Source organism: Pelecanus crispus, chromosome 1 (genome assembly GCF_030463565.1).
Source record: "Pelecanus crispus isolate bPelCri1 chromosome 1, bPelCri1.pri, whole genome shotgun sequence".
Classification (NCBI taxonomy): domain Eukaryota; kingdom Metazoa; phylum Chordata; class Aves; order Pelecaniformes; family Pelecanidae; genus Pelecanus; species Pelecanus crispus.
Window position 1 is genome coordinate 158,953,667 of NC_134643.1, and position 21,011 is coordinate 158,974,677.

The 21,011-nt window shown below is 42.5% G+C and overlaps 1 protein-coding gene across 2 annotated transcripts; it reads right to left on the reverse strand.

The window, feature by feature from the left end:
- Nucleotides 1-185: 185 nt before the first annotated feature.
- Nucleotides 186-20,694, reverse strand: LAMP1 (lysosomal associated membrane protein 1). Of its 2 annotated transcripts, none has more exons than XM_075710409.1 (9): nucleotides 20,517-20,694; nucleotides 10,867-10,982; nucleotides 9,324-9,554; nucleotides 9,078-9,228; nucleotides 5,118-5,353; nucleotides 3,264-3,386; nucleotides 2,207-2,276; nucleotides 1,865-2,035; nucleotides 186-1,202 (listed from the first exon to the last, which is right to left on the reverse strand). In XM_075710409.1, exons 1-9 carry the CDS (start codon nucleotides 20,692-20,694, stop codon nucleotides 1,063-1,065), a joined length of 1,416 nt encoding a protein of 471 aa, XP_075566524.1. In that variant the 3' UTR covers nucleotides 186-1,062. The 2 variants fall into 2 exon arrangements, with proteins under 2 accessions (XP_075566524.1, XP_075566529.1); XM_075710414.1 differs by having other exon boundaries at nucleotides 9,078-9,236; nucleotides 9,341-9,554; nucleotides 20,517-20,568.
- Between the last annotated feature and the right edge of the window lie 317 nt (nucleotides 20,695-21,011).

Below are 21,011 nucleotides of genomic sequence, written 5' to 3' on the forward strand. Positions count from 1 at the left end.
AAGGGACTGTTCTGAAAACACATACACTGTTAAAGCCTCACCTTTGTGCCACACAGAAAAAAATGTTTCTTTAACATAACTCCACACTAAGGATTGTTTAAAGCTCTCAAGGTAGAGCCAAACCAAGACTTCAGCACTTACCAAACAGCCAGATGTTTTTAAGAGTGATCAGCAACGCTAAGATATACAGAAAAAAAGTGTCTTTATTAGCATTGTTACAGGCAATGCATACATAAGAACTGATCCTTAAAGTGTACAACCCCCCAGCCAAGTTTAAAGCAAGAGAATCAGCAGATTGAGATCTATATTGTACACATGTGCAGTAACAGGATCTCTCTGGACCTTCCAACAGAAGAGACTGAAATCACTTTACAAAAAAACGTAAATAAAAATAACACCCATTTTAAAAAAGTACCAGCTCCTAACAAGCTGGCATAGCATCAAAAATATCAAACAGGGGAGTTGTCCAATCATAAAGAGTTCCTGTAAGGTTTGAGTATTGCGTTGTTCACACCCTGCATATGCCAGGCATTGAGTTTAAAGCTTAGTAAAAAATACACACCTAAAAGACAAGGTGGAGTTTAGATTTTAAATTTCAATTTTGTCAGTTGTTACTAAATTTCTTTAAATGCATCATCAGTATAATTAACATCATCGCTGGATGGCAGCAGCACGAAGAATGAACCTTTTCCCTTTGTTAACAGTTCTGAAATTGAGTCAGTGTGAATTAGCAACATCCCTCTCTGGAATCTTTAGCTGACATTACCTTATGCCAATTCCAAAAAAGCACCCTTAAAAACTTTTAGCTTGTTTCTAAGTGGGTAAATATTTAAACTAGTTAGCAAAATTAAACACCAGAATTTTCAGAAGTTATTTTTGTGCATAGTTAAATGCTGCAAGATGATTTCACATTTAATAAAGCAGACTTTAAAGAAGAAGCAATTTGCAAGAAAAGGTGTTCCCTTACAATATCAATCTTAGCTCAGGGGAAGTGTGTTGGGGGTGGGGGTTCCCAGCTTCTTGCAATTGCTTTTCATCTACACTGGATTTTAGTGCAAGTCATTAAATCGTTTGATATCCAGCATGGCTCCTCTTTCTGCCAATCAAGTAAGCAATCAAGACAATTAGAACAAGACCAGCAAGGGCTGCACCAACTATTATAGGGATCAGCATGTTATTTTCATCCAGTTGACATTCTTCCACTGAAGAGAGAGAAAAAGATCCACGTTAGGCACTAATGCACCAGCAGATGGCTACATCCAGAACATCACGTTTCTGCTCTCAGCACACAGATAGAACTGAATCGAGTTAACTTCTGGCTTAGCTTGCCAGCAGCCAAAAGGAATCTGGGTCCACTAACTATGATCATTCAGGATGAAGTCTTTCTAGTACTAGCTGTAAGCACAATATAGAGATTTATAATAATTGTTTCCTTCTCCAGAGCTGTTACCGTTATGCAAAGCTTAGCCATCATAAATCGATCCATGCGACTCCTCCCCTAGCCATTTTGTTTTAACCACAGTCGCAAAGGACAGCATTAACTAAAAGTTGGGAACCTTCCAGAATTTTGCCCCTTTCATACAACTATCTGCACACAGTTAGGAAGGAAAGGTAATGCTCTTCCATAACTCTTCTCTGGACCACAAGGAAGAAGTCCTAGTTATTTCAAAACTTTTTACATACTTCTCACACTAGCCTCAACTCCGACATCTTGTGAGCCCCTACAACATCTGTAATAGGGCATGCAGAGACAAAGCAACAAAGCATAGCACCCACAAGCTGACACTTGCCTACAGAATATTATGTTTATATCAGAGTGCATTTCACAAATCTTAGATTCCCCCCCAAAACGTGAGCCTCTTACCTGCCCCAAATTTGTCTCCATCAATCTTGAAAACCTGGATCTGAACATTAAATATATTGACAAGGGCTTTGTCCGTGACCTGGAGATTCTCCTCTGCACTGCACTTGTAGGAGTTCCCTACTGTAGCTCTTAGCTCACTCATGCTGTTGTTCGATGCTTCAAACTTTGGAACTGTGTAAGAGAAAGTCTTATTTACGGAATCCTGAAGAGCGGGAGCTGTAAGCTCACAGAGCTTAAATTCGATACTTTCATCCCCAACATTTCTAAGAAGTTATTTAGTGCAGACAACCGTTAATATTTATAGAAGTAGTCATTGAAAGTAGACTTCTCAAAAGTCCCTACCTTTTGCTTCAGAAGGCAGAGTTGTGCTTAGATTCACACCTTGCAGGAAGAATTTTCCAGTACTTGTGTTCTGTAAAAAAAAAAAAAAAACACAAAACAAAACCACCCAAACCAGTAGTTGTCATAGTTGTCATTTAAGCTAATGACGTTCAACATAAGCTGTTAAGATTTGGGTTCAATTTTGCATGCATTTTGAGAACGGTTTTCAAAGGATAGCCCACAACTGGGATTAGCATCCAAAGGAAGAGCTTAGTTGCACTTTTAGAGAGAAAAGCTCCAGAAGGCATGCACTTTAGGGGAGGGGAGGGGCAAAGAATGGGGGGCTGCCACCCCTCTGACTGCTGACTTGACCTCCACACTAAAGGCATAGTCCCACCCATGCCTTAACAGGGCTAGTACAATGATCTCACCTGTGCTACAGATACAGCTTTAAAGCAGCTCAGTACCCCACAGAGACATGTGGAGTCATTTAATAGCAACAGGTCTAGGTGATCACATTTGATCCATCCCACAAGTATTAAAAGCAGCATGAAGCTGACAAATGGATTCAGTCCTCAAGGGTACACAGCTCTAATACAGTACTGGGGCAGGGCTGTGGGAAATGGGATTTCCAACCACCACAGGAGTCCGTAAGACAAGCACACGTAGCTCTTGGGTTGTACGCAGAATATTAATGAGGGCTTAAATCCACCTCCAGACTTGTATGATTAGAGGAGATGCCTATTTGTCACAGGCTATTCCTCTGCTACAGCAGAACTGTTCTCAGTTTGGGCAAGAAGCTTTAGAGAGCAGGCAATATAACCTTAAAAGAAATTCCCATTCCAAACAAAATAGATGTCTGTCTACACATATGTGTGAGTACACACATGTATATATTCTTTCTTCACAACAGTTACCAAGTATTAAACCCTCCAAATCCTAGTATTAAAACCAAAGGAATTGTTTGTAGTTTCTAGTAGTCCTGTAGTTGCATCTTTTTTCTCTTGTACTTGCCCCAATTAGTTTTCACACATGCAAAGCCCTGCAGACCCTACACGCTTTGTCTAGAGATTCTTACCAATGCAAAGCGGAAGATAACCCTTGTTTTCTCAAAAGTCAGATTCAAGAAGGCAGACGTACTGTCGCATGTCCCAGAAGAAGCTGTATTATTTGGTATGAAATTCAGCAAATCCAACCCCATCTATGAGAGAAGAGAACCAATTACAACATTTGAAGAGACTAATACATCACCATACGTTCAATCAGCTTCTAGCTTGCTTGTACTCACAAGCACACAATGCTGTGCTTGCCCGCACGTTTTGGACAACTGGGCGGACACGTGCAAGTTACAGGCTGGTGTAAGCTGCACCTGAGTTACCAGGCTGGTACAGAGAACAAAGGGCATCTTTGCCTCCCTAACAAAGCTTTCTGCAGCCCGGACTGGCTGTGGCCAATAACCTGCTGCTTTCTCTGCACTAAACTTCTTTGGTCCTAGCAGCATAAGGAAAAACATTAGTAACCACCACTACGCAGGAGGCAACAAGCTATAAAACACTGCTTTGACATAATCAAGGGAACTGCCTGTAAGCACAATCATCTTGCACGTCACTTCAGTTCAAAATGCTTGAGCTTTGGCCATGGTACATGATTTTATACTGTCCTGTATCTGCAGAAGGCTGTGGGTTAAAACCACTGGCCGAACAATCCAGCAGAAACCTTCAGTGGCTCTTAGTTGACCCTCATGTGACTTTGGAAAACCTATTTGCCACCTCCTCACTGGTCATTACACTGGAAATCAGCTGTTCCAGCTGAGCTAGAGTGCCATGCTACAAGACACAGCTTAGGGAATTCCACACAATTAGGGTGGCTAAAACACACTCCATCATAACCAGCTACTGTACAGCCACATACAGCTATCAGTGCTCCTGATTTTACCTCTCGGTCACCATCATCATAAGTAAATAAATGCAATAGATTCCTTTGCACCACCACGTAACAGCATTAAGCAGCTAAATCCTACACAGATACCACCCTCCGCACACGAGGTCCTTTATCACTGACATCCAACTTAAACTACGCAAAAGCAGCCATAATTTGTTTGCCTGCACTTGTGCTCGTTACCTCAGATTAAGCCACAGGATAGGAAAAAGCAGCTTGTGATCAAAGGTCTTTATAACAAAGCTTTACTGAACATAAAGGTTTACTGACCCTTGGCCGTTGTTTCCTACTGAGGGCCTTCAGCAGTCCCTTTGGGATTATGCTCATAGCTTTGCCTTACCCGTGAGCAGGTAACGGTTTTGTCTGTGGGGCTGGCAAGGTGGGCTTTGCATCAACAATGGAGGGAAAGAACCTGTGCCGGGGCTGGATCTTACATAAACCATGTAGCATTTTTGCTGTTAAAATCAGCCATTAAGTAACTCTTAAGCATTAAAGTCAAACCCAAGCCTCTTCGGTACTGGCTAGAAGTTAACTAAGTCACAAGCCTGTCCAGTTTTACAGTAGTAATCATTTTCCCTTCTAATAGTCATTCACTGTTTTCATTCAGGTACCCCAGGCTGAATTCCTGTATTTTATTTAACAGTTGAAAAATCCTGTTTAGATGGCACCTTTGATAATAGGACTCCCCCTACTCATATCTTGATAATTTTTACTGGTTCTGTGGAATGGCCATATACACTTACTGGACTTGACAGACAAGTTTAGTACACTTACTGAATGGAAAAAATCTTTAATGACCACTTTCAGTAGAAGAGAACTGTTTGAATTGTCACTAGTCTAGTCCAAGTTAAGCAATTCAAATAGAGGACAGTCAGGGATGAACACTACAGAAAAACTGGGATTTTTAAAGAAAAAAGCTAGCCTATAATAATTTCCCAAGTTTTCCCCAAAGAAGGAATCTGAAGGCTTTGAAGACAGACAAAGAAAAATGTACCTTGTCATCTTTTTTTAGATAGGTGATATTAAGCTGTAACCCCATGTAGGCAAGTACACAGGTTCCATTTGGACCAGTCACATTGTATTTACCAACTGCAGGATCTGGGGGCGATGCAGTTGGTGCTGGGCTAGTTGTTGGAATCGGGCTAGTTGTTGGAACCTGGCTAGTAGTCCGTTTAGGAGATGTAGGCACTACAGCAGTAGTAGAGACCATATCTTCAGCACATTCTGTCTCTGGAGAGAAAGGAAAACGGCCATTACCAAACAAAATGAAGCTGTGGGATGCTCTACCTTTTTAATCCTCAAGGGAAAGGAGGACACAATTTCAAGTAGCTTTTCCTAATAGAAGATAATAAAAGCTGAGAAACACAATGGTAAAGCATTACCTAAACTCTTGTTCCAGAGTCCGAGACACTTTTAAAGCCTGGCATGTGAAAATGACCCCTCTGCTGTTATTTACAGAAGTTCACGGTGACAGCATCTGCTTTTATTCAGGTCCATCATTTCACTTTGCCATCAAGTCAGAATAAATAAGATACTGCCCCGTTGACAGAGCCAGCGTTCCTGCCATATGTTCACGGCAAGGCTGAGATGACTACCCCACAGACACTCTGGGCACTCATGTGCTAGAAGCAGAGGAACAGTTCTGCCCGCTGTTACAAGTGGTCTCCCAGGAGATGTGTTGTTCTCCTTCCCCTCCCTCCCTCAGTTACACCACCAGGTTGTGAGGACCCTATGTCATTATTCTGGCAATACCCACAGTAACATTAAAATACTACTGAGCCTCTCAAGTCCTCATAGCAGTGCTGTGGCTCTTCTATGCTTAACAAAGGGATTCTAAGACACTGTTACTGATTGCAAATGTTTTGCTATATATCCTCTCCCTCTGGGTCTCACATCCATCCTTCCCTTTAGTCCTGCATTAGTAGCCACCACCACCAGCAGTACAAGGCTGAGTGAAGATGTGTAAGACTGCCTTCTCTTTTCGTCCAGTTCAGCAGCAACTTCCAAGGCAAAAAGAGAGAGAAAGAACAGTGACTCTGATTTATTTGCCAGAGTACTCAGAAACACCTGGCAGCAAGATCTTAACTTGATCTGGGAGCCAAGAAGGTTCCTGCATTGAACATCTAAGCCAAAACCAAAGGTCATAGCACAGATATTACTGTAGTTGAGGTTTCCATGTCCCAAGCCAAGGTCATCTCCACATGTCAGGGATAACAGCTCGCAACTTTATAAGGACGACAGCAACTGGAGCAGCAGTCAATTCTGACTCAAAGGGCCTACTTCTAAAATTTAATCCATACATATCATGCAGACACTAGATATCTAATAAATAGTCTCTGAACTTAAACAGCAACTTAGCTTGCTATTATGGCTCAGAAAGAGGAACTCTAATCCCACCTTCTGAACTCACACAGACTCCAAGATAGCACACTTCCCTATTTCTACTCCATTTCTGGAAAGTCAAAGAGCAGAGGGAAGGTGGATGAATGGAGGACTGATCCAATTTTTTGTAGGCTTAATAGATACTGGTCAGGTCCCAAATGTGTTAATTTCCTAAAAAATAAATGAAACAATAGCTTTATTTGGCACTTCAATAGAGAATTTCCCTCCATCTGCAAGACCCCAACACATACAGCCTCTGACTCAAGTTAGCAGAGATGAAAAGAACCAAATCACTTCAAGTGGAAGTTTGTCCTAGGTGGAGTCTTGATACAGTATTTTTACTGAACTGAATTACAGCACAGCTCCTAGTAACTCAAGACAGATTTGGAGATGAGACAAATTCTTACCTCTTTTTCTGACAGTTATAGAAAGGCAGCTGACAAAACTACCAACAGATAAAATTAAAGCCTCCTTTTCTTCAGAGCTGCAGATAATCACTACCGTAACCCCAGTCACTAAACTTCTAGGTACACTGACAGAAGTTACCATTACTAGTGATGCACAGAGGCACTGAATACTGACTCTTCCTCCATTCAGTGAGACTTGCCCAAATCACCAGCAGAAATATCCACCAGTGAAGGAGTTGCAGGGAAAAAAGTTAAGGGAGAATTCCACATCTAAAGTTTATCAATAACTAGCTGCCAAAAGACAAGGAAGTCTCAAGCCTGCAAGAGTGGAAAGAATGAACTGATCGGGAAAGAGTAAGGCGATTTCAGGGTCAAGATAAAAAAAAAAAAGGATAAATTGAGAATTCTTTAACCATCTGAATTAAAAAAAAACAAACCACAAACAAGAAAGAGATAGCTCACTGTACAGTAAGAACAGGGAAAAAAATATCTGGGTGCAGTCCCAAGACAGTAATAAAAACTAAGGGACGATGATAATTTAAAGAAAAAAATGAGCATGGCAATACAGGTAAGAGGAACATGGAAGCAAAGAAACAAAAAAACCCCCAAAAGCTGGAACTCAGACCAAACAGCATCTACCCCAGGATCATAAGAAATCATGTGTTTTTTTCTGAGGATCAATAGTTTAATCAAGACAGTAATACCACAGGATGGAGAAAAGCAACTCTGGGGAAGTCATCCTGGCAAATTAAAGCATTTATATTAACCTAAAAAAGAAGAGAAGTAATTAGGAATAGAAAAGAAAACAAATGCTGACAAACTTGTGTTGCATAAGGAACACCCTCCTGAAATAATGCAATATCAATTTTTTTTAACCAAAGGACTATGTAAGAACAGATAGTAGGTGGTGTTAAAAGGAAAACTATTACACATATTGAAATTGTATAGAAGTTAAAAAACAGCTTTTCCCAATATCATGGCTTATGTTCAAGCCTGCCAATAACTGATCGCTTATCATACTTATCCAGTATAATAACTGGATCAAGATATCATATTTAAAAAATTAGATAGTTCTGAAGACTGCAGTAATAGAAATATGTTTTTTTTTTTTCAAATCACAAATGTAGGTCCACATCTTTGCTGCAAACTAGTTCACTGAACGGAAAAGACTGATCAAGAGAATGATACACATTGAAATCTGAGCTAGTCATGTGAGGCAGCCATAAAAGAAGTCAACTCCAGTATTATCATGCATCAGGCAAGGTATTTTTCAGAGACACGGGACAAGGTATAGATACTTCTGTAGAAGGCACTTGTTCAACGTATCCATCACACGCCAGCACTGACTACCCTATTTTTTAAGATTCCTTTCAACTGGTGCATAAATGGGATTAACAGCATATGAAAGAAGAGTTCTGCATTGCCCAAAGAAGATCAGACTTCTTACTTGTCCCAAAAGTAAGGCAAAGATTTATCGCTCCCTAGGATACCACAGGCGATCAAACATCAAGAGCTATGTAAACTGAAGAGTGTTGCCACAAAAGCAAAGGACATGAACACACCATGAAGTAGTTTGCCTGCTAATCATTATAGCAGTGAAATTCCAAAATGCTTTTCAATACAAGCAATCAGGACAAAAAGTTATTTTCTATTGAGCCTGACAGAGAAAGAACATCACTGTTACAGCTTACATAAGGCCTCCTGTAGGAAGATGTACATATCTGCTCCCTACAGACCAGTTCTCTGTTGTCTGCCATTATATCACCAATTTTCCCCAGAGCACACAGTAACTAGTTCAAACTACTTTGGTAGAGGCATAATACTTGGAAGTTTATCTGATACTTCTTGAACCAGGATTTTGGCCATGTGCCCAGTCGACCTACTGCAGCGTGTGTTTACACCCATAAATACTCATGAACAGAAGGAATGTTCCCCAATAGCTGTACAAAACCTATCGAACACAGTACACTATCTTCTAGTCATGGATGCTGACACCCCTACAGAGAAAGCCTGAAGCAAGTATATTCGTTTCAAAAGATGCTGCTATCGAAGCTTTAGATCCAGCTTGTACCTGCCTAAACATGATTAGGCAGGACTTAAAAAGAAATAATCTCTTATTGGAAATATTAGCTCACCAAGTACATTTTCTGCTACAAGATACCTACTGTTCATGCTGAAAGTGCCATTTGTGACATAGGCTTCCAAAGTAACATTGCTGAAAGTAATGGTCACATTCTTCACACGGATGTTCTTGGAGCTGATGCATCTGTATTTTGTGCCCATATATGCCTGAATATTAGTTTTAACTGATACTTTCTTTTCTCCTGTAAAAAGATTACATTGCGTTAGAATGTAACACTATTTACAGAAACCAATTGGTATTACATCTGGAAGCATTACACAACAAAAACAGGAGTTTTCATTTTACCTGCAGTTGAATTAGGGAATAAAGTTGCATCTGACAGATTGTAGCTGAAAACTAGCTCTTTGACTTGGTACTTGTCTGCATTTTCTGAGAAATTCAGGCTTAATGAATGTCCTGCTCCAAAACCCAATACCAGAACTGGATGAGATGTGTTACCTTTACCACATGAGCTCTGTGGCTCTACTGTAGCATTTTGTGGAAGAAAAAAGTATGCAAGCTGTGGGGTAGAAAACAAAACACATGTAAATAGGATGATGTAACAGCTTTTCCTTACTGCTTTTTAAATATCCTATGAAACTGTTACAAAACATACAGCTGACATTCATATATGCTATGTCTACTTATATACCTGTATATAGCAAGTAGCATGTTACTGACACTTGGATTTCCAAGAATATTGTTCTCTGAAATTTGAGGACAAAACAGTACAACTCACAGCACCTCTTAGACTTTCCCCCCACCCCTAAACTAGCACTATGAATTTGCAGGTACTTCTGTACTAGGTGAAACAAATCTGGCAAAGTCAGGACATGTGAAAAATGGGGACATTTAAGCTTTGCTTCTTGTAGTACAATTGAGTAAGAACAAAAGCAAATGGTACAGCCTACACAGTTTGGCTACAATACTCTGAGTTTATTACATATTGAGAAGTAACTTGGTACCCGAAGACCTATACAATGTTTACTGGAAAGTTTTGAGCTTACTGCTTACAAGAAGAAACAGCCAAAAGCATGTTATGAAAGCAGTCACCTCTGAACACAAACTTGCATACCAGTATCAGCAGGATTTCAGACCATCAGCACTACTGAAAAAGTGGACTATGCGATATAACACTCAGCTCAAATCACACATTGCAAGCGCACCACTGGAAAAGTAGCAGGATTTTTTTAATCTCACATTACACTAGGAAAAAAAATCAACTTCAACAAGAGTGCCGCAAAACATGTTCAGTAGGAAATGTACCAAAAAAGTAAATTGAAAAGCAGAGTATTTGTGAATAAAAATTCTTAACTTCCCATTAACAGGCTTTTGCTGTTAACATGGAACAACTTGTATGTGCTGCACTAGTCTGCAGATACTGAAAGCTACAGGTTTGCTCGGTGAGAAGATCACAGATTTCAGGGAAGTTTAAAAGCTACATGCCAACAGCCATTTCAGTTCAGATTTAGTCCACATAAGTACGACCAAGTTCACCAAAAGACAACTGGTAGCATTTTTGCCTTTACAGTCCCAGTGAAAGCCATTTTAGCTACCAATAGGACTGGTGTGGAATTTCAGTCACAAAAGTAATTTCACACATGTATTGTTTGTGGTGGTTTCAGGCAGCCTTAACCCTGTTTAATTAGAAGAAGCATCGGCAATAAAGAAAAGAGAAGTTGATGCAACATGACTAGGAAGGGGGAAATCTTTGATGAAGCAGTTTTTCACACTTAAGTTTTTGTTCAAAGTTTAAATACTGAACACATGCAGAAATACAACACATTTTATAGATAGAAATTAGAGACAAGCAGTGAGATACCCCCCCTTACCTCTTTTTGCCCACTGCTTTTGTATTCCACTGAGAAGGCTACTGTCAGATTAGCGATTATGCAGGCATTACCACTTGAATCTTTCACCTCAAATGAAGAGGAAGCCTGTAAAAATCCTGTTAAGAATGACAAGTGGTTAACTTGGTGTCACGTAAGTTTTTATTTCTGATCCCAAAGAGACAAATGTACAACTGTACATTTTAGGAGTACATCCTAAACAGCAGTTGAGTTTGGAAACTTGGGTATTAACAGTCTCTGTACTAGCTTCAACATCACTAACACACAGAGGACAAATTTAACACCCCATTTATAAAAAGACAAAGCCACCCAAACCAAAACTGTTGACATGCTGGGTCTTCAGAGGGTCAGAAACACGCGCAACAAACACCGGTTATACTGTTCAAGGCAGCTACTCAGTGCTCACCCTACACAGCAACTATTTCACAAGCTTCAGCCGGAATTGACTTAGCACATTTGATCCTGCACGCCTATAGCACTCAGCCTTCCCCCCCGCAGCACACCACGCAGCCTTCATTCCTGCTGTACCAGGACACTCAGCTGTACATGCACTGAATGCAGCATTTAGAAAGCTTGGATTGACTGCAGATGTTTTGGAGGGACTGCCAAAAATAGCGTGATGGAGCGTGCCACCCTTGCCAGGAGAACTTCTCTTTAATGTCATTGCGCTCTCTGCGCTTGAGAGGAGGATGGGGGCCAAGACCTTGACACGGACTGAGGTTATGTTCTCCTGACTGGTTTAAACTAACCTCAGACTGAGCTGCTGACCCAAGCACAGCTTTTCCCCTACTCGCTCCCCGCCAAGCCCCAGCGCTCAGAGCACTAGTACAATGACCACACTAGTCCTGACTTAACAGGGTAAGAACATATGGAGAGAGGAGCACAGGATCATCCTTTCTGACAGAAGCATGGACTTAGGCCAGCATCCACTGACAGTGAAGCTTCACCCTGAGGACACGTTGCAGCAGGCTAGATACAACCAGAAAGCTGGTTATCTCATACTTTGTTTGCAGTAAGGGCTAACTGGACAGTGCTCCTGTATCTGATCTTTATCGTAGAACATTTTATTTCTCCGATTCTCAATTTGTCACCACACACATCCAAAGCAAACTTCACTGCAAAAAGCCTGCACCATTTTCATGCTAGCACTTTATCAGCTTGCATTTGCAACTTCAGTTTTGCAGAAAACCTGAAAAAAAAAAAAAGCAGCTGCAAGACATAAACCACTCCATTTATCTCAAGCAAATAAGCTTTAAAGAGTCAAACATGCTAATCCATTCAACTGTTGATATAGCAAAAAGATCCAGCTGAGGGATTATCCATTAGCTAGCTTCCCTCCCCAAGAAGATTTCAAAAAGTAAATCCCAATTTTAAAACTTACCACTACAAAACAATAGTGCATACAATTGTATTAAGACAATTATTAGATTTAACGTCAGCTCGACTTGGGTAGAAGGCACTTCAGTTGCAGGAACACATTGGAAACAATTTTTCTGGCACTCAGCAAGCATTTTCCCTTGTTGCCTTCCCCTTCACAATATATCCTCCCCCAGCACCAAAGGGGGCCAAAGCTTAAGCTGGAATTCATACACTTTACCCAGTTGTTCAAAGAGTCTAGACTTGAAACCAGAGCTAGACAAAAGAAAGAAATTGCTTAACAAGGGATAGTGTAGAAAACTGATATTTCAAAGCAAAATTGTCCTACCTTTACATCCAGGTCATAACGTTCACTAAGGAACATACATTCACAAAGAAAATGTTATTTATTGCAGTTCAGTGCAGTGCTAGAAATAATCAATGCTCCCACACATGGAAGTTTCAATTTGCAAAGTTTCCTTCAATTAAATTTACATCTGGAACTTGTTTACATTTCACCTAAGCACTCATTTTCTCACGAGCAAGCTGCTTACACTTTCTTGAAGATTTCTGGCACAGCATAGAGGCAGGGAGCAAGAGTCCACAGCTACTTGAAGTGACGCTACCAATGGAAAACATGCTAGAATGAAAATCTTCAATGTGCATACAGACTCCCTTGTTTGGTAGCTATTAAAAAAAACTTAGCAATGTTAGAGCTAAAAATAAACAAGTAACAGGCAGTGAAAGAATAAAAGAAGCAGGAAAAGATCAGTTTAAAAAAAATACAGGGGAAAGAAAAGACTGAAAAACAATTAAGAAAATGTTGCTGAGCTAAAGGAAAATGTGACAGACCTGCCCATTACAGATGATTCAGAGAACAACAGAAGACAACGCAGAGGTACCAGAAAGCACCACATGAAAGACGGATTCTGGGGATGAAGAGCTGACAAATCACCCTCAGTAAGTTTAAGTAATAGAGAATAAGGGGTGTGAACAAATAGTAAAAATTACCACCTGCATAACTACTAGATTTTTGCAAGGTTAAGTTCACACCATGATATGAATCCCAATTTCATTAGCGTGGAACAAATGCTGCAAAACCCCATTCCTTCTTAAGAAATGTTCAGCAGCTGCTGGATTTGCAGTGTCAGTGATGAGACAGAAGCATTAAGCACAAGACACTGAGCTGTTCTCGACAAAGCGGTGAGAGGGCTGTTTCACTGCGAGTAAGCCGACATGCATAAGGATGGTGATCAGAGAGAGCACTGTGCTGCAGCGTCATCTACTCCCATGGTCTTGGGGCAGGGATAGAGAGGAATACAGATGGAACTGAGTGAAACATAAGGGATATAGGGGCAAAGAAAAAAACATCGGAAAAAAACTCACTGAAGAACAAATCAGGAGACTTGAAGGAAAGAAGGTCCTGCCTACTCTTCACTCCAGCCAGTTTAAGGCAGAGGAACAGCTCACTGGGTTTGGCAGGAAAGCAGTTGTTGAGTTTGTGAAGGCAGTGTCAGTGTCAACTAGTGATTAATGCATGAATCATCACCAGCCCACAAATAGTAGGAGCCTACAGTCAAAATGTCAAGAATACAGAAAAGCAAGCTGATGTTGAATCAATCTGTCCTGGGAACATTTCTTATTAAGTTACATAAAGTATTGCTCAATTTTATCACGGCGTATCTACAAGTTGAGAATATTGCTTGTACTTCTTATAACAGTATCATTATTTGCTATTTAACACAAACTGATACAGCTTCTGTTTACAAAAAACTGGTTTCTTAATTTCAGATTTTAAATACTCTTCTTAAACTGCAGCACCCTATTTGAAAACTATCTGTGGTAGAGCAAGTGTAGTGCTTCAGATTTATGCAGCTGAAGTGCTCCTAGACTTTTCAGTAGTAAAAAGTAAGTTCTGTAAAGTTCATTATTCATTTGGCTGGAAATACTACATTATGGGTATCTAGTAGAGGAATCAAACATGTACTAGCATCAAAGAAATGTCACTTAGATAAGATGCTTCATTTGTATTCCAATAGGTTCCAAAAAAGAGCTGCTTACATATTTATTCAAGCTGCGTATTTTCAATTGAAAATCATAAGATAATCTCTCCCTTTATACCTCATTTCTGGAATTATAGTCTCATGCAAGAAAAGACTGAAGCAAAGCTAGATATGTTACTTGAATTAAATCCAGCATCCTTCCTTAGCTAACGTACCTACATCAAAAAACCAAGCAGAGTGTATTAACACTCTGAGATACAATAAACAAGTCAAACAAAACTAAGACTTTCTTGGTTATAGAACAATTTGTCTTAAAAAAAAAAAAGATCTACCTCAAAAAGTTAAATTTGTTTTAAACTGAAAACCACAGAGCTAACAAAACAATCTAGCATATTTGAATAATCTAAATCTGAGCCCTTTTGAAAATCGCTCTTAGAACGGCAGGATTCCCCATCTCTTGACCATACAAAGATGCTTTCAGGTTTCAACCTTTTTATAATTGAAATCCTGTTAGCCAAGCACAGCTATCCTTGGGTTACTCTCCTATATAATGGAAACCTACTCAGGGAGAAAGATTAATGGTTGTTGTGCTCTAAAAAAGTGAGCATATATTAATGGCAATTGTTTACACTGCTTGCAGAGAGGACTTCAGTTACTATAGTTAATGATTTACTTTGTCTCCAATTTTTATTAGAAACACAGAACACCGACAATAAGGATCTCAAACACAAAAGCTACTTTTATATAATTGGGGTTTTGTTACTATATTCATGTTTCTTGCATAAATAAAAACCTCTTTAGTATTTTTCTGCCTCCCTCTTGGAAGAAAGGACAGCAAGCCATCTAAATCCACCTGGGCACATATTCTACACCAGTAGTTTAAGCAATACAGGTATCTAGAGGATGGGACTGTTTGCAGTTACGCTGAGCGACGACGGTGTTAGGGAGCAAAACCATGGCTGCAGCGCAGCCCAGCTAACCGCTCCCCACAAGCGCCGCAACACTGGTTCAGAGTATCACACCCACAGCCTGGTCACACATGCCAAAGACTCTGCTTGGCTACAGCCTACCCTATAATTACTGTGCAGCAGTACTCTGAAGGTAAGGGATGCTTACTAACAGACGCCAGCACTACACAATCATTCTATACCCAAGCTACAGCACTGCTGTGTTGCCCTGCACCTTTGCCCAGATGTTCTTCGGGTTCTTCAGGTATACACGGCGAACACTACTATCTATGGGGCATTAATCCAAGGAGATAAGAAATGCTGGTTCTTATCTAAAGCAGGTTTATTTCCCATTGTACACATGAACAGAAGTGCCCAGTAACTTACTCATTCCAATGGTTCGGAAGGATCCTGTCATCTCAGTGCCGTTTTGTGAACAAAGTCTAGACTTTTAAGTCTATGCCAGAGAAGAAAATGGAAAAAAGCCTGAGGAGTTATGCTCTCCTCTAATCACTTGTCTTCTAATATAAGCACCACTCCCAGAGGGACACCTGGTACAAGTCCTTTCTCAAAAGACTGAGTCAAGATCACTTGCTTAGGATCCAGGATCTATACTACCTTGGGATAGTACAGAAAAAACAAAAACTTAAAAAAAAAAAAAAACTTTGTGGAAGATCACACTATTTACCAACCCTAACATTTCTGGGGAACAACTGAAAGCAGGAAAATCGCTTGACAGCCTTGACATAATCAACCATTTTGCATGAGACAAGATGGTCTTCATAAAATTATATTTACCTGTCACCAATGGACTCAGAAGACTGAGCACTGGCTATCTGGAAAGCATAGCAGGAAAAGACAAAGCTGGACTCACTTCAACTGCTGTTGGACATGCTTGAACACAAACACAGTGGTGGAAAGGGGAAACAGCCTGATTCATAGACAGATGAGAGCACTTTAGGGGAGAAGAGAATCAGCTGCGCTTGTGCAGGTGTGGCACCTGATTTTATCAAGTTCCTGATCCAACCCTAGAAGATGCATCCTTGCCAACTAACAGGGACAAAGTCATGCACTCTCAGATTATGTTTTTGATATTGTTGATTTCCATTAAGGCAGTAAACATTTTGTTTCTCAATTCAAGTTTGCAGATGAATAACCTCTGTCTTTATAAACAAATTTATAAAGGTACAAAAACGTTATAAAGGAAAGGCTATTTAGCAGCTGTGCACTTGCCAGCTGGCCAGAGAATTGCACAATTGCATCAAGTTTAGTCACATGAAGCTCCTTTATGGTTTCCTATTAGAGGAAGGAAGTCCTGGGATAGCTCTACAGCAGCTGACTACATGTAGAGTCCACTGGGAGGTCTGAACTCCCATGGCCAGACCCTTTTCAGCATTCACACAAGTTCATTTTGCACTTGCTCTGGTTAGCACTGCTGTATCACACCGTGCACCTAACACACACATCTTTCAAGGTACCTGGCAGCCCCAAACAATGTTTTGGAGGGAGCACTGTGTTGACAATTTAAAGAGAAAGCCTCCCCAGAGGAGAGGATATTGGAAAAAAGATAATAAACCAACTGCCTGAGTAAACCACTCTCCTAGTCCTATCAAGAATAGAGTAGATCTCACCCCTCTCAAGAAAAGTAAACACATAGTGGTGTTCCCATATTACACAGACTGAATTCTGCCTTGTTAAGAAATCAAAGCCACTGAAGTTTTAATACAAGAAAACTAAATGTATTAAGTGTGGACTACTGTGCTCAAGCCTGAACGCCAGAGAGTGAACAGCTAGACAAACAGCTAGACTGCTCAGAGCTGAACCACATTTGAAATTCTGCACTCTACTGCCAGGGCGCTACTAACACTCTCCCACTTTGAATTACAGTAGAAAAAGTAGTACTGACAGCCAGTGGTGCTGTCAAGTGACAGACAATGTTAAGAAACAGTTACCCTTAGACTGAAAGGGGTACCAGCCCATCTTGAAGTCAGATGCACAAAAACCATGGAAGCCTGATTTACCAAAACATAAGACACATTTTAAAACAGTAGGCCTATAATTTAGAATTATGATAATGCAACAAAGCATTCAAATAGCTGTTGTAACTACTGCCACTCGGGTACCCAAAAGGGTCTCCTGCTAAGCTTAGGAGAATAAACACCAAGAAACCCATTACAGCACCAAGCTTTCTCAAGGAATTTCCAAACAATGTCTGACTGGGTAGAAAAGACAAACTGTTACAGTTAAGCTGAAACAAGCAAGGCAAGGCGTGCCTCCTTAGTGCTAAAAATAAGTTGTCTTTAAAGACATACAAAAGGCTTAACAGAGATAACAGTAGTTAACTTCTCAATAAAATATCCATCTTTGCTTTCAGTAGGGTTCCCCCCATACTTAGAAGTAATTCTTCAGCTTATCATCTACTACTGGTTAGAATCATCCTATTCACTACAGAACAATCTAGAAGCAGGTTACACCAAAAATGAAACTTCTAAGACAGCCTGAATAGGAACCTTGGGAGCATATCTCAACAGCAGTGTGCCAGGGAGCCTGCAGAGTTCTTACTCGGCAAGTTAGAAGTTACTTTACAACTCAGAAAACCTGCCGAAGTCAAAGCTAAGTAACCTATCACATGACGACAGGCTTGGCACTAGCACACAAATTCAGATCCTTAGAGACTGTGTCAACACACTTAAAGAAGCTACCAAGCAAACACTATGTTAAGGGCAGCATGTGCTAAAAGCAATGTTTTGAAAGTCACACAACGTAAAAGCAGTTATATTTTGTGAAAACTACTTCATACTTGGTCTCAGTTCCATACAGCTAGTAATGCCAAAACTGGGGAAAACAATATAACATCAAATTACTCACTGGCTGGAATTTATTATCCAAATTTCTCTCAATTACCCCTACATTGGTAGCAAGGTTTGAAATTCCCCTTCAGACCAGAGTTGTGCAATAGAAACATGTGGACTATGCGTCAATAACCCTGAAATGGCATCACGCTACCTCTTCAAACTCCTTTTTCCTTCCCCAAATCTCAGACACTTCATTCGTTACTCACTGATACTGAATCCATGTCTGACTCTAAACTTAGATTTTCAGAAACATCTTCTCTGATATGTTTGTGTTTCAGTAAGGAAAAAAACTAGAGGTGCTCTAGGACTCAAAGAGCACAAGCAGCTCTGTTGGGTTTGGCACGCAACCCAACTGACCCATCGTGCTCAACAGCACACAAGCACCATGTTCCCTCTTATTTCAAAAAGCAACAGCTAAGTTTGAGGGGAGGTACTTCATTTCCCATAGCTCCCTTTCCCTGTATTTATCACTGTAGTACCTAAATCTTTTTTTCATTCCATACGCACATTTGAGATTTGTGAGGAAATTCAGCACGAAATACTTAATGCTGACATACGAAATATTCAGCTTAGTGCTTGCTGCTCAATGTAAATGGAAAACTGAAAGAGTAAGTGAGGCGTGGTAAGGTATTTTGGAGGGGAAAAAAATTTTCTATTGTCCCAAAGTCAAGGCATTGCCAAACAAGCTTTCACATCTGACCCACCCATGCTAATCCTTCAGCCTCCTGTGATCATTACCTTATCCTGATCAGTGTTCACTCAGATGACTAAAAGGCTGCAACTGAGCTGCAAATTTCTAAAGAATTCAGCTTGTATCTTCTCATTATCTCATATTCTTCTCCCTTCACTACCGCCCAAGCTCCACACTCTGGCAGAAGATGGTGGAGCCTATCTGTACTCCAAGGAGGGGTCTCTATTTGCACCACAGGGTTGTCCCCCGAGATTGTAGGATAAAGTTACATAGAAACGCCCAGCTACTAGACACTGGTACAAAGACCTATTTGTCAGTAAATAGTTACTCTGTAGTAACATAAACTAGTCTGTTGCTTCAGCTGCAGCAACCTAACACATTTTACATGCCAGAAAGTGACAAAGCTAAATGCACTGAATTATGTTTGTATCTGCCAATTAAGCAGGGGAAGACTACTACAGACCCAGAAAATATTATCTCTGGTACCGCTTAAAAACTACACAGGCCGATTAGAAGACAAACAAAAGCAATTCTTCAATTTAAGGCAACTATATTAAACAAGCTATACAAAGAATTCCCACTATAACATCAGTTCAACACCACTTAAGTTGCGGATGCCAATCCTAAAAAGCAAGTCTGATAGCACTGTAAGTCACTGTGCTCGCTAGGCGACTGGCTCGCAAAGAGCTGGATATTTGAACTGCTCAGTGGCCGTTGTGAGTGACACCTTTCAGCCTCAGTGTAACAGAGAACCTGAAGTAGTGTCAACAACAATAAAGGTATTTACTACCAAAGAAATGTTAGAAGAGTTTCAAAGGCTGCCATACTCTCAGATATCTCAGGCAGATAACTGTTCTCAAGTGCTGCTTTATTCAGGAAATATTTTTGCTAGCTGCTGAAGAAGTTTCCTTTGCTACCAAAGCCACATTTCAGAAACTTGACAATGTCGCGTGATGTGGCTTTCAAGGCAAGAAACCTAAAGCAAGGCAGTCATCAGTAAAGAAGCAAGACACCCATCCTCATTAACCAGTCTTGCTGCACTAACACCTCTTCTTATCAAGGCACTAAAATCTCTCTACTCCAGCGACATTCCAGATCTCACTGCAGATACGGCAGGGTGAAAGCCATTAAGTAAGGGAGCATTACAGGCCCTATGGAGAAGAGCTACTTCCGAGCAATGACATCAGTAGTTCCTGCGTCTCCGTGCTTCGGGAGAGGTAAAGGCGTATTTCCAGGCTCTTCCCGGAGCGCTGTCCCTAGCTTCAGCGCAGATGCCGAGCTGAGCGCTGCCGGGCGCTCCGCGGTTCCCCCTCCCCAAGCACAGCGGCAGCCGCCGCCGCCGCCTTCCCTCCACCCTTCCCCTCGCACCTCCCGCAGCTGTCAGGGGCTGCCGGGCGCCGCGGGGGCCCGGCGCAGGGAGGCGGAGGGATGACCTCCCCAAATCACCCGGGCGCTGCGGCCGGGCAACCCCGCGGGCGGACCTGCCCCCGCCCCCCGCCCCGGCCAGGCCAGGCCGCGGCCCAAGCCGGGCGCCGCGCCGCCGCCCCCAGGAGGCCCCGGGACCCCCCGGGTCGGAGTCATCGCCCCGGAACGGCAACAGCAGGTGGGAGCCGGCGGGCGGGTTCCCAGCTACAGCCGGCGCGCAGGTGCCGCCTCCAGCGCCGCGGGCCCCGGGGCCGCCCCAGGCCGCGGCGAACAACCCTCCCCCCCCCCCCCGCCCCGCTCCGCTCCGCTCCCCCGCCGGGCGCCACAGGCCGCGGCCACCCCGCCCCCTCCTCACCGAGCAGGGCGGCCGCCGCGAGCAGCCCCCGCGCGCCGCGGGGCCGAGCCATGGCGGGGGCAGGAGCGGGGGCGAAGCGGCACCGGCGGGAGCGCGGCGGGAGCGGGGCGAGGGCGGCGGGGGGCAGCGGCGGCGGCGCACCGCGCTCGGGAGACTGGCGACGGCCCCGGCCGGTCATGTGAGCGCTGACGTCACCCGCCCCGCCCCGGAGGGGCGCCGTCACGTGACCCGCGCGCTCCCGGCAGCGGGCGCCCCGGCGAGGGAGGTGGGCGGGGTCTCGCGAGAGCAGGGGGCGGGGCGGTGCGCGGGGCGGAGCTCCCTCGCGCTCCAACGGCCGCCCCTGAGCTCCCGTCGGGCCGGGGCTTCGCTGCTCGGCCCCGGGCGGGCGGGGATTTGGGGTCTCTCTGGGAACTGCCCTACACCTGCCCCCCGTAACTGGTGTCGGATGGGAGCTGCGAGGCACATCGGGGCCCAGGCCAGCCTGGCCAGCTCTAG

Bases quoted from the DNA above. Each gene is read 5' to 3' on its own strand.
- LAMP1 (XM_075710409.1), bottom strand. From the start codon at position 20,694: ATGACCGGCCGGGGCCGTCGCCAGTCTCCCGAGCGCGGTGCGCCGCCG. The intron at 5,354-9,077 runs GTAGGTATCTTG...CTTTCTCTCCAG, and splicing joins TGGCACTTTCAGCATGAACA to AGACAGAATGTGCTGAAGAT. The intron at 3,387-5,117 runs GTACATTTTTCT...CTTCTCTCATAG, and splicing joins ATCTAAAAAAAGATGACAAG to ATGGGGTTGGATTTGCTGAA.